At 48.4% G+C, this 13,225-nt stretch overlaps 1 protein-coding gene across 11 annotated transcripts in view; it reads right to left on the reverse strand.

The window, feature by feature from the left end:
* Positions 1 to 13,225, reverse strand: part of zmp:0000001168 (signal-induced proliferation-associated 1-like protein 2) — a 49,999-nt gene that overhangs the window by 18,523 nt on the left and 18,251 nt on the right. For 10 of the 11 annotated variants that reach the window (XR_004764254.1, XR_004764253.1, XR_004764252.1 and 7 more), the window contains exons 2-6: positions 11,834 to 11,892; positions 3,327 to 5,341; positions 1,601 to 1,725; positions 934 to 1,122; positions 309 to 483 (exon numbers count right to left, since the gene is read on the reverse strand). Coding sequence is in view for 8 of the 11 variants with exons in the window: in XM_035407745.1 (XP_035263636.1) it covers positions 309 to 483; positions 934 to 1,122; positions 1,601 to 1,725; positions 3,327 to 4,479 (1,642 nt within the window). In the remaining 3 variants the exon portion in view is untranslated. Of the gene's footprint in view, positions 1 to 308; positions 484 to 933; positions 1,123 to 1,600; positions 1,726 to 3,326; positions 5,342 to 11,833; positions 11,893 to 12,725; positions 13,031 to 13,225 lie in introns of those variants that run through there. The other variant, XM_035407740.1, reaches the window with a different exon arrangement.

Raw genomic sequence — 13,225 nt, forward strand, 5'->3', positions numbered from 1 at the left:
TGTATGTGTGTGTGGTGTGAGAGACTGTGGGTGTGTATGCGCAGGCGTCTGTGTGTGTGCACTTGTTTGTTTCCACGAGCATGCAGGTGTGTGTGAGAGTGTGAATGTGTGCGTGTGCATGCATGTGCAGGTGTCTGTGTGTGCGTGCTTGTTTGTTTCCAGGAGCATGCACGTGTGTGTGAGAGTGTGAATGTGTGTGTGTGTTTGTTTGACATTTCCAAGCACATGCATATGCATGTGAGAGTGTGTGTGTGTGCGCGTGTGCATGCGCATGTGTACTCAGTGCGGGAGGTGTGCTGTATACTGACTCTTGGTGTCCAGCTGCGCTCTGTACTTCTCGAAGCCGCGCAGGCGCACCCGCTCCCCCAGCAGGTCCAGGAACTCCTCGAAGGCCGGCCCCGCGCTCTCGTTGTTGTACATGTCCTCCTCTGAGCTCTGACTGGCCCGGCAGTACATCACTCCCACCTTCCGCTGGAAATTCAGCTGGGGGGGGGGGGGCAGGGGGGGTGGGTCGGAGGAAAGAGTTACCACCGTTTCATCATCATTACAAGTTCGACCACAGCGTTGCTGTCCTGCTCGCCCCTGATAACATTTCACGCAAATCCCCACTTTGGTCGAAACAACATTATCCCTCTGACTCTGTGATCCCTTCCTCTTAAATCCGCCTTTTCTGGTTCATTATTTTTGTCCTCTCATAGTCTGTTTTTACTATTTCACTTCATGCTCTGCTTGTTGTTTCGATCGTTCGTTTTGAAGCTGCGACTCCTTTACCTGTAATTGGTGTTATTGTCTTCTGCCGTAAAACGTCTCTGGGTGCTTTTGAAAAGCACTTAAAGCAAAATTTATGACATTATTATTGATCGCTATTGTTATATGGTCACTTGTCGGTGTTTTAGGGCCTCCGTCCGCACCCTGGGGGGGTGTAAGACTCACCCCCTGCTCGTCCAGCTTCAGCAGGGTGTCTCGGACCTTGGGGGAGGTGGAGGCCAGGCGGAGGCAGTGCAGGTTCAGCTCCGGGATGATGAACTCCAGCAGGCGTTTGGGGGAGAGGCCGCGGGGGGTGGCGTGGCGGGCCGCAGAGGGGACGGACTCCTCCAGGATGGAGCCCCTCAGGGTTTTCAGCTGGGGAGGGAAACACAGCGGGGAGCTTGGGGGCATGTCTTAAGTGACAGACGAGTGTTTGCTGAAAGTACACAGGAGTGCTTGTGTTCGTCGATATGTGTTAGCCAAACAAAAATGTGTCCCTGTGGGTGTGTGTTCATGTGTGTGCGTGTGTTTGCGTGTGTGTATGTCTCTGTGTGTCTGTGTGTGTGTGTTTCTGTGTGTGTATGTGTGTGCACATGTCTGTGTGTGTTCATGTGTGTGTAGGTGTGTGTCCGTATGTGTGTGTGTGTGTCTGTGTGTGTGCATGTTTCTGTGTGTGCATACGTTTGTGTGCACATGTCTGTGTGTGTCCATGTATGTGTATGTGTGTGTCCGTGTGTGTTTCTGTGTGGGTGTGTGTGTGTGCGTGTGTCGGTGTGTCTGTGACTGTGTGTGTGTTTGTGTGTGTGTGTGCTGGTGTGTGATTGTGTGCTTGTGTGTCTGTCTGCAAAGTCACCTCTGTCGTGCGAAAGATGATCCTGTAGTTGTACTGGGCGCCGCTGGACCCCTCCTTCTCCTCCCGGCGGAAGCTGATGGCCACCGGCCCCAGACGGTCATCCACGCCGAAGAAGTTCTGGTGGTCTGAGAGACGGGGGAGGGGGACACACGCAGGCAAACGCAAAATTACTGCTCTCGCAGCCTGCCTGTTCCCTCGCAAAACCAATCATGACGCGCCGCGTCCTCAGGAGGAAGGTCAATGGGCGTATCAGAGCAGTCGCAATCTTCTCAGCGGGCAAGAGAGCGAGAGAGCGAGCCAAAATTCATTGAGACACCTGTCCCCCTTTTCCCAAGCAAATGAGCGCACAGACATCCGGTGGTCGGCTAAGTCGTTAGGTAACCCGTGACCGGGGGGGGGGGGGGGGGGCTCACGGCGAGAGGGTTCCTCAGCCTTCTGCTGCATTAATTTGTCTCAACAACGTGGTGGCCCGACCGAAGGCTAAGAGTTTCGCCCCCGTGAGAGATGCGCTTGCCCTCCACCCATCCAATCACGCCAAAAGAGTTCTGGTTCCTCTCAGTGACAGTTTATCTATTGTGCTAGACCTAGTAAGAAGCACATGTTTAAACTAACTACTTGGATTATTTAATCAGTTCGTTAGTAACGGTTGAAAGTGATATGCCTTTCTCATTATTCCAATCTCTCAGGGCCTTTCATTGTAAATGAGTGGGTTTGAGCCGGTGGTTAACCCCCCTGTTCATGAAGACTTCAGACACAAAGTCTCAGAGAGTCTATCTGTGGGAGCCTCCCATGGTGAAGCCTGAATGATGACTGTGGACTCCATCTTGTCATACAGTACGATAATAGGTACAACTCCCATTTTCCCTCTGTGCTATGTAATAATGTCAGTAATGTCTGAATATTTGAACATTAATTGGACCTTCCTGTGCTTTTTCTCCCTTTCTTTTATGGCAGGACTGTAAAGCAAGGTTAATTCATCTGAATGTTAATCTGGCAAGATTATTTAATCAAATAAATGACTGGAAGAAAATAGTCTGTCCTCATGTTTTATCGGCTAAATTTGAATCCAAGCACATACATAATCACCATGGATACAGCCTGTCAGGCCTTCAGTCAATATGTGCTCTCAACTGTAACTGCTAGTTTTCCTCTAGCTCTCTTCTCTTCTTTCTACACAGTCTGAGACGGGTACAGCGACAGACTGTGTAGAGACCAAAATATATTTTAAAAATGCCACTTGCAGTTACCACTTAAAGGCAAATACTGATTGAGTCCAGGGGTTGTATTAATCAAGCATCTCCATGTATGAGTGAAGATCAGTTTAGCCTTTTAGCTCATAAAGACTGGATATGGACCAGTGACATCTGATCATCCTAGATCAACAATCCAGCTTTGAGATGTTTGATTAATACTGGTCCAGGATTTAGTTTTTCCCCAGAGGTTTGGTCTAAGCCAGTGGTCTCCAACCCTGGTCCTGGAGAGCTTATAGGAACTGCTGGTTTTCATAGTGACTCTGCACTTCATGAATCAATTAGAGCAGTTGATTACACAGTTAACTCAGCTCACCTGGTGTCTTGGGTCTCAATTGGGCGCTGATTTTAAGGTGAAAACAAAAACCCAGCAGGCCCTGTAGCTCTCCAGGACCAGGGTTGGAGACCACTGGTCTAAGCTGTGCATCAGCATAGGCCTGTTCTGAATGCTCCCCAATGCTAACCCCAGGCCTCACCTTTCATGTAGAAGTACTTGCGGTAGTAGTGGGCGCCCAGGTCTGCGTGCTCGATGAAGTAGTTGCTCTTGCCCTGCTGCTGGACATGGCTCTCCCGGGGCTCCTCCAGCACGGACACGGCGTCGTTGGGGCTCTGCAGGCTCAGGTGCAGGCCGCCGGGGCCCCGGGGCCGGCCCAGCCCCGCCCGCTCCTCGCCCCCCACCTCGTTCCGGAAGTGCGGGCAGCTGAGCAGCAGGTCGTTGTCGTTGCCGTCGCCCTCGTCCAGCAGGGCCAGCGACTCACGCAGGGCCTCGGGGTCCTCAGCGCCGCCGCCGCCGACCCCCCCGCCGTGCGCGGGCGACGGGGACGCCGACAGGGTGGGGGGCCGCAGCTGGGAGGCCGCCGACGCCCCCGAGGTGATGTTCTTCTTCCGGCCGATGCTGTCGCGGTTGGAGGCGGCCTCCGTCAGGTCGAAGAGGATGCTCTGCACGTCGTAGTGGGCGAAGTTGCGCACCCACGACCCGCCCACCGGCTGCTCGGCGGGGACGGGCGGAGGGGCCTGGGGCGGGTTGGGCTTGGACTTCTTGCCCTGCGGCTCCGGCTTGGCGGGCTTGGCGGGCTTCGGGGAGTCGCCCGTGGGCGCGGACAGGGCGCGGAAGAAGCCGTCGGGCTCCGGCGCGGCCGTCTGCAGGCCCAGCAGGAGGAAGGGGTCTTTGAAGCGGAGCGCGGAGGGGCTGAGGGCGCCCTGGTCATCGCTGCTCGGGGCTCGAACCCGCGTCTGCCTCTCCAGGGACGACAGGCTGCCGTACTCCCTGTGCAGCACCAGCCCCGTGTCCCCCGCGGTCCCCGCGCCCCCCGCCCCCGCCTTGTCGCCCCCCGCCCCGCCGGCCTTCCCCGCTGCCTTCCCCGAAGCGTCCAGGTCGCCCAGCGTCACGTCGCTGTTGCTCCTCTGCATGATGTGGCCCCGGCCCGCCGAGCGCAGGCTCAGCCCCGCCCGGCTGGGCGTCAGCCCCTCCCTCTCCCCGCCCTCCTCGTCCTTCCGGGGGGGCCACTCCGCCACCACCCGCGTCCGCAGCCCGCCGCCGTCCCGCTTGGGCTCGAAGGCCACGGCCGTCAGGGGGGGCCGCGGGCTCTGCCGGCGGAATTTGCGGATGAACAGGTCGTCCGACTGCATGGCTGGGGGGCGTCTCAGCCGCCGTCTACCTTCCCTGCTGCCGGAATGTAGCGTCCTCCTCTCTCCCTCCCACTTCTCCTCCTCCTCTCCCCTGGGCTTGCCTTTACCCTCGCTCCCGGCCTGGAGGCCTCCACTGAAGGAGGACGGTGATGAGGAGCGTGCGGGAGCCTCAGGGGGCGGAAGGTCGGATCGGGGACCGCGAACGCACGTTAAACATGAGGTGGGGTCTCCGTCGACCGTCCTAAACTTCCCTCTGAAAGAACAGCTCAACCGAGCAGGCCTCGTGAAGACGGTCTGCAGCAATGAAGGACAGACCGTACCTTCCGATACGTGTGTACGTGTGTTTGTGTGTGTGTGTTTATTTCAGCGCCGCTTGATGGCTGGCGGTTAATGTTCCGAGAGGCTGCAATCTGGGAGCGCGGTCATTATGAGGGGAGCGGTAAGGGCGAACAGCTCATCGCTTTTCCAGTTTTAAGCATTCACATTTTAACCCAACGCCCACGAGCACCTGAGCAACAGCAGAGCAGGGGGGCCGGTAACCCGAGGATCCCATCCAGGGCACCTGGAAGCCCGTCAGCAGCCCGGCATGGTTCCCTTTCCAGTTCGGCCCTTCTCAGTTTCCAACCGACGCATCAGCCGCAACAGGACCACGAGAGCTTTGGAAGAGCCGAAATGGCCGGTGGCCAATCCTAGGTGGCACCTTGAGCGATGGCTGTAATTTCACTAAAGGAAATGGGGTGTGGGGGGGGAAGGGGAGGGGCGCAGACTCCCAGTTTCCCAGTTTGTTCTTCTTGAATTAGTATTCTCACAGTATCAGCTTCGCTGGCCCATTGTCTGACGATTTCCAGTTTTTGGGCACCACCTGCACAAAGAGAGAGGGAGGAACAATAAGTCAAATGTTAAATGTCAAAGTCATACAATGCCATATGAATGTTTTGTTTGCTCTGCGCTTTGGCTTCCCTGGATGAAAATACGTGCCTTGGGTGGGTACCTATTTACAATGTACCGCTACATCCGGCTGCCTATGAACGCGGTATCAATCGAGCGAGAGCGAGCCGAGTTTTAAAGCACGTCTGGGCGCATAGCTGAAATGCACTTTGTTCGGTTTACTTATAAATACGGCAGACAGGATGGCGGACCCAGCGCCATTTTTAGTTTGGCAATGAGGGCACTGACAGATGACTACAAGCAGCACAAAGAGGCAGGAGGGAGGGGGAACAGATCCAAGGTGGAGACACATGACTCCATACTTTCCCAGTCCTGTTTCCACCCATTGGATTGTCATGCTGTTACTGGGTTCATACATGTGGGTGGGTATATTTGTGTATGTAGGTGGGTCTGTCTGTGTGTGTGTGTGTGTGTGTGTATGTGCAAATATGGATCTGTCATTATGTGCATGTGTGTGTCTGCTTATCAGTCTGTGTATCCATGCAAATGTGTGTGCGAGTGTATGTTGTATGTGTGTGTGTGTGTGTGTTGTATACATGTGTGCATGTGTGTGTCTGTGCAAGTGTGTGCGTGTGTGTGTATGTTTGTGTGTGTGTGTGTGTGTGTTTGTGCGTGTGTGTGAGTGTGTGTGTGTGTGTGTATGTTTGTGCGTGTGTGTGAGTGTGTGTGTGTGTGTGCGTGTGTGTTACAGAGTGAGAAAGAGAGAGTGCGTGCTTTTAATTCACTTTCCAGAAATAGCCCAGGAGCCAGAGCTCAGCACACCACCTCCGCCCTACAGCCCATCACAATAGCGGGCAGAGGGGGGACCTTTTCCTGTGCTGAAACCAGCGCTGTCCAGCGAGGCAGAGGCCGAAGAGCAGAAATAATGACAGAAAAACGCGGCCTTCCCACCTGCCAGCTGCTTCTCCCTCCATCCTTCCCCCCCCCACCCTCTCCCTCCCTCCCTCCCTCCCTCCCCCTCTCTCCCTCTCTCCCTCTCTCTGTCTTGTGCCAGTTTCAAAACTTTCTCTTCAGAGAAGGCCGGAGGACAAAGCGCCACATCCAGATGGCCGACGTGCGACGCGGGCCGCCTCGCTCTCTCTCTCGGCCTGCGTAACCGCTCAGCTGTCCTACGGGAAACAGACACCCGCTGGGAGGTTCCTTTTCTCCCGTGCTGCAGTAAGCATCTAAAAAAAAAAACTCCCATTCAGCACACGGACGCCTCCCCGTACTGAGACACATTTCAGGGGGCCGTGCCGTCAAAACCTTCAGCGGGATTAGCTCCCGCCGTCGTCACGCACACACACATACACTTGTTTACAGTCTGTTCCGCTTTACATAATGCACCATTACTGAAAGCGCGAAACAGAATGAAGGTCAACGACCTAACAATGCGCTCCCCGTGTACTTCACAGGACGCAGCGCTCGAGTGCCGGATGATCTTCAAAAGCTCACATTTGCCATCGCTAGCCCATATGAAAATCTAACGGCAAAAAACTCCCCCGTCTTACAGGGTGCTCGGTTCATCGTTTCACCGCGTATCTGTGTCGTTTCAGTGCGCCACTCATCCTCGGAAAGCTACACTGGAAGGAATGTGCGTAGAAACACGAAGACTCAGAGCCAATGAAAGAAAGATCTGTTTCGGTTTTAAAATATTTGCAGCGTCTCTCTGTGCGATGCGATCTGTCTGTCTTTATGACACAACTACGCATGTTCGTTTGGAGGTGTTCAAAATGGCGAAGCACGCGGCATGTAAAAAAAAAAAGTTGTACTGGGTGAAAACAAAAGGAGAAATGTAATCTAAAGCGTCGCACATACAATGTTTAGGTTTTATGGGAGATGGTGTCCTTTGAGGAATTACATTCATACCATCAGTGAACCGTGGGAGACGGAGCTGATAATGTGATAATTCATATCCTGGGATTCTATTAGCCTTTCGGAGACAAATTTAGACTTTCCATAATCGGCTGGGACTTAACAAAGCCTTTGTCAAAAATAACGAGTGCACTCTGACCCTCCATGTTGAGCTAATCAGACGAGAATGGTAGGAGAGGAATTTTTTCAACACATATTCAAAAAGAGACCCACATACTGTACCCTATGCTACAAACTGCATCTGCGAGTTTCGGGATGTATCAACAAGATCCTGTCAAAAACGCAGGAAAAAGGGGAAGCGTATATCACAAAAAAAACTGAAATATTACTGATCGGGACAGCGTTTTAAAAGAAGTTTTGTCATCTTGGTTATGAGAGAGAGTGTGGTTTTACAGAGTAAGTTGTGTAACTCTGAATAGTGAATCATTTTCGTTGATCTTGTTTTGCAATGCCTAGTGCCCCGTCCCACCCCCCAGTGGGTGCTCTTGCCAACCTTAAGTTGTTCATGTTGCTGTTGTTTGCAGTAAATAGTCTAATCTAAAAATTAACTTAAGAAAATGTGTACAAAATTTTTAAAAAGCTAAATGGAATTCATGCCTTTGGTGCTTGTGTTTCTCTGCAGTATTTCTGGTCAGGGAGTGCAAAGCTAATACAAAAATATGTCATATTCTGCAGCGTGAGACATTTTGAACTTCAAAGATTTCATCCCACACAATCAGCCGACACCATTCCTGAGTGCAACACATTTTATTTCTACATTCATTTTTTTAATTCCCCTAATACATCTTCCTGTGTCATCTGACACCATCAAGCAATGAATTTTTCCTCATTTCCATTTTATGTGATAATCACTTGTTTTCACTTTTAATAAAATGATTATAGTGTTATCACAACCACCTCTGTTCATTGCGGTCTTCCCAGCACTCTAAAGCTATTCTGTTGTGAGGAGCATTATATTAAGTATAATCTGATTAATTATGGCGGGTTACGGAAAGGCCTCAACAAGCCCGGCTGTGTAATTGGCGAGGTTTTTTTTACATGATGATATTTCACATTTTTATTAAGGGCAGAAAAACAATTTCCGCATTGTGCAGAGACAAGTGGATAGAAATTATTTTGTTTTTGAAACGGGAACTGATTATGCAACACAAAATTCTAAGGGTTGCTGCTGACAATGTACTCTAAAAAAATAACAAGCCGTATTTATGAATCCACGCATGTATCAGATCAGCTACACATATATTAGTGCCATTGGTAAGGCCCTGCTTTTAACAGTCTGATTCGGCAACCTGCAGTTCAGCTGAAATACACTATGCATCTCTATAATATTACGTATTTTTCCCAATACATAACGACCATAACAAGTCCGGCGCAATCCAAATACAAGGCTGCGGCTTTCACTGAATGCATGTAACTACCAGACTGCTAACTGGTCGAAGTTAGCTTTCAGTAAGCGTAATGGCCTCTCTGTATGTTTGGCTTGCTTGCAGCCTTAACAAAACCGCAGAATTAACGAGCTGATGTCAATCGCTCCACCACTCGGAAATGTACGGTTCACAATCCGCGAAATGAGGCAATGAGGTAAGACCAACCGTCTACGGGAAGGACAGTTATTATTGATTTATTTCCTTTTTTCATTTTTTTTTTTGCCTAATTTTCGTGCCCAATCGGACATGGCTACACAGGGACAGGAGCATGTGCAGCTGTGCCAGATCTCTGCAGGCTGCTGTGCTCATGTGCGACCCAGCGTATGTCACAAACCATATCACAAAGGAGAGAAACCTGAACCTCTGTGAGGGTCTCAAACATCTATTTTCGGATAATGGTTGTGGGAGTTGTCTTTCATGCAGATTTGCTTGTGTCAAAAATGTTCAATTATGTTCTTTTTTCAACTATGCAAATGCCTGTGCCTCTTTGTTTTTTTTGTTTTATACATTTAAATAGATTGACCTGGAAATATACCATGTTTTTCATTTTTCTATGGATATTTTAGAAAACTGTGATGTTGTGAAAGATGTGATTGTTTAAATATTGTCCTTACATATACTGTAATTTAAACCACTGTGCGTGCACTGTAAGAAATATCCTGTTAGAAAATGGTGAACAGACCAACAGTAATGTTGCCAGTGAAAAACCATTAAAGGGAAAAACTGCATAAATCCTGCTATTTAACTACAAAATAAAAAAATAAAAAATAAATAAAACAGTTTTATGGGGTCCTGTAAAAAAAAAAAAACATATTACTATAGCCTTTTCTGTGTGTGTGTGTGTGTGTGTGTTATTTTGGTAAGGTAATATTTAAGAAATCATGTCTGTCATATTTGGCACACACAACAGTGTGCCTCTGTAGATGCACAAGATAATGACAAGTGCATTGCTAATAGCATTCCCAATACGCTCCAGTCCAGCTACTTCATCATTCTGTCTCCAGCGGTTTCAATTAAGCTCCAAAAAGTCATCAAAGAGGACAGTCAGTGTTAAACGCATTCAAAGGCATCACATAGACACTGGCTCTTTGTCTTACCACAGCCACGGAGATTCTGTCCTATTCAGTCTGGCATCCTGAATGGATGTATAGACAGGGCTTGCTGCTGCTTCCACCATGAAAAGGGTTTAACATTTGAATATGAGCAAAGATTCTTATTTCATCTTTCCAGAATAACTAATTAGTGGAGCCATTTTTGGAATTCTATTGTCGCCACATGTCTTCTGAACCTTAATTGCTAATTTGGAGGGAGAAATCTTGCACCCTTGGAGACAGACTTATTGACTTCATGGTGCGAAAGTCTGACTAGTCTCAAAATGATGTCTTATTCAATAACAATGATAAGGAATAGATCAGAAATAGAAACAGTAATCATTTATTGGAGAGGTAAATGGTAGTAGTTCATGCATATTACTGTTTTGGGAGAGCCGTGGGGCTTGAAGAACATCCATGTCTTCAAAAATTTTAAATTTTAAAGGAACATGAAGCATAAGGTTACAGAAATGCAGAAATGCTGGTAGAACGTAGCGCATCAATTTGCAGAGGATGCATGGTTCTATACTGTTTTTCAGGAAATGCTCGTAAAATATGCCCGCCTCTACAGAAACCATCCCTCATTCCTGGAAATAAGACAGGTAATTTTACACCCTCCTATCATGGTAGTTATAGTATACTGTACACTAAAATTTTAATCCATTTCAGTGAGGATTTTTTTTTTCCATTTTGTGAATTAAATATTAATTGCAGCTGCTTAACACTCGCAGTCCTCCAGATACATTTCCCTCGGTTCCCATTTTACTGGCTCCATTTATAGGTGTTTGCAGAGCCATGGACAGAATCCAGAAGACATTACTTTTCATTTGGGTGCTCCAGTCCACTCACAGCCAATGACAGACTCATCCAGTTCACCATACCTCACGCCCTCCTGTCATCATCTCCCATACTGTAAATGATGTCATCAGTTCCTGCTTGCAGACACACAGGACCAGAACATGTACATGTTCTTCCATATATACTGTCTGTCGCATTTGTCGATTTTTAAAATTTTTATTCTAATTCTAAAGTTAATTTTAAATACATGCTAGGGCTTTAGAATGCCAGGGCTTTTCCCCGTATTCGGTGTAAAGTGAATGTTATCTGCACTGTACTTGCAGCTCTGTACCTCTCATAATAACTGATAATCTACCACAACAGCTGTACCTACTATAGTACTTACTGTGACTATGCCTAGGCATATTTATTTTGTCCACACTGCGTCTGCACCCACATACTAAATCTGTTCCCTGTGGCATCCCATTGAAAGTAATGGACATAACTGAAGAACAAGTGAAAATGTTGATTAACATTAGAGAAATTGTAGCCATTCTAATCGCAGCCTTTATAAATTGCATATCAGAATAAAGGGACCGAAAGGGAGTGTCATCCATCTGTTTGTGTCAAGGCTCTTAATTCCCACATTTTATTGAAATGAAAGGGGAGTAATACCCCCTCCCCCCCCCCAGTCTGGTCTGGTCACTTGGAAGTACCCGGCAGGCCTCTCCCATGGAGAGGACTCCTATTGAACAGCAGAGGAATCCAGAGTAGGACTTATTTAATGCTCAGGATAAAATATATGTATTTTTTCTCCAACATAAGGTTTTGTATTTTAAAAGAAGGACATTAACATTTTCATCTTTCTTATGTGACTCCTATTTTTTCCCAAAGACATTTTTATCTCTGAAAAATGAGGCAAAACAGGAATACTGACGATACGCTGCAAAGTGCGGTTGGCATTCCTATGCTTTAAATTCATTTCTGCCTCTGCGCACCTGCAGTATATCTCAGAACAGACGTCTTCATAAAATTCAAATTCATTCTGTTTCATGCACGAGTGCGCTGCGGAAACAAATGATGGAGCAATAAAATACGTCCCATACATGCGATGACACACAGGGCCAGACACTGCAGAGAGACCAGGGAAAACCCCTTATAATTATTAGAAGCCATATTGACCCAAACGCGCTGTCATTACTGATGACAGGACCCACGGCGCGCGCTGTAAAGGAGAGCCACGGCCTCATCTCTTACCTCGAGTCAACTTTCAGGCGGTCCTCTGAAACCTCCAGAGTGAAATTCCCCCGGCAAACCTGAGTGCACAGAGAAATCACAGGATCACCACCTCGAACGCTAACGCTCCCTCCACCTCAGAGAGAGAACCGTCCGCGCATGAACGGGTTTGGAAAAAAGAAACAAAAAAAAAAGAAAAAGAAAAGAAAAACAGGTCAGTCTGTGGTCATGTACCGATATTTAGTTATCAAAAAAAAAAAAAAAAGAACAACAAAACCTATCCGATGTTTTCCCTCCTCTTTCAATCACGGGATTAAGTGAGGATTATGGGGGACATGCGGCCAAGAGATTAAGCTGCTTTCCAGGATCCCGGGCAGATTGGGAACATTAATTACAACCATTCAGTGGGCCCCTGCTCCTCACCACCTAACCAGATAACAGGCTATGACTCTGTCACTGTCACTGTGTACACTGCCCTAATGGCCACTTCTTTGCATTACGGCTGCCTGAACTGGGTAAAATACATGTCAGAAATATATACTCTATAACTCTAATATATGTAACTGAGATAGCTCTAGATGCTAGTAAAAAAATTATAAACCTTGCTATGGTATAAGGTGAATTATGCTGTTAATATTTGCGAAAGAAGATGCTTCTTTTAAAATGGTTAGTAATCCTCTGACATTTCACCGATGTCTAAAGGGTTAAAGTATTATGTACTTCACCCAGGTCTGACTGCTACATTGTTTTGCCAGCTGAAGAAGATCAGATGGCTCAAAGCTCATTTGGATTACATTATAGTATATGTTGCCAGCCTTTGATTTTATGTTCATTGCCTGCTTGGCTCATTATTCAAGAATTCTATGTTATGCTCATTAGTAATTGCTTGTTTCACCATAAGCAGGTCGCTCACCTCCTCTAACAATGAGCTGTGTCCTTTTCCCAAGCAGCAAACGGCCCTCCGCCATTTTGAAAGCGCATAAGCCTCATGGTTTCAGCCTCAACTTTACCGAAGTTTCGCCGTGAGCACGCAAGCCACTCGCATGGCAGTGCCTTCATGGCCGGTGGTTCTCTCCACACACACACTCTCTCTACTCCACCTGCTCCAGCTCCTCACGCAGCGCAACAGCCAGCCGGCCAGCCCCACACAGACACTTCAGCAGTGTTCCCCGGCTGATAAGGCCAAGCTACGCTCACATCTGTCGCTCAGCGCTCTCTCGCTCTCTCTCTCTCTCTCTCTCTCTGTCTCTCTCTGTCAGTGACACGTCCTCTCCAAAAAACACTTAGAGAACACTTAGAGCAAAACGCGCCAGTGACCGCTCTTGGTCCTCTCTGCTCTGTTTATCCCCCGTCCAGTCCCGTCCCGTCCCGTACCAGAATGTCCAGAGAAAGGCACCCCAGGCAGTTTTTGCC

This window comes from Anguilla anguilla, chromosome 3, assembly GCF_013347855.1.
Source record: "Anguilla anguilla isolate fAngAng1 chromosome 3, fAngAng1.pri, whole genome shotgun sequence".
Lineage (NCBI taxonomy): Eukaryota > Metazoa > Chordata > Actinopteri > Anguilliformes > Anguillidae > Anguilla > Anguilla anguilla.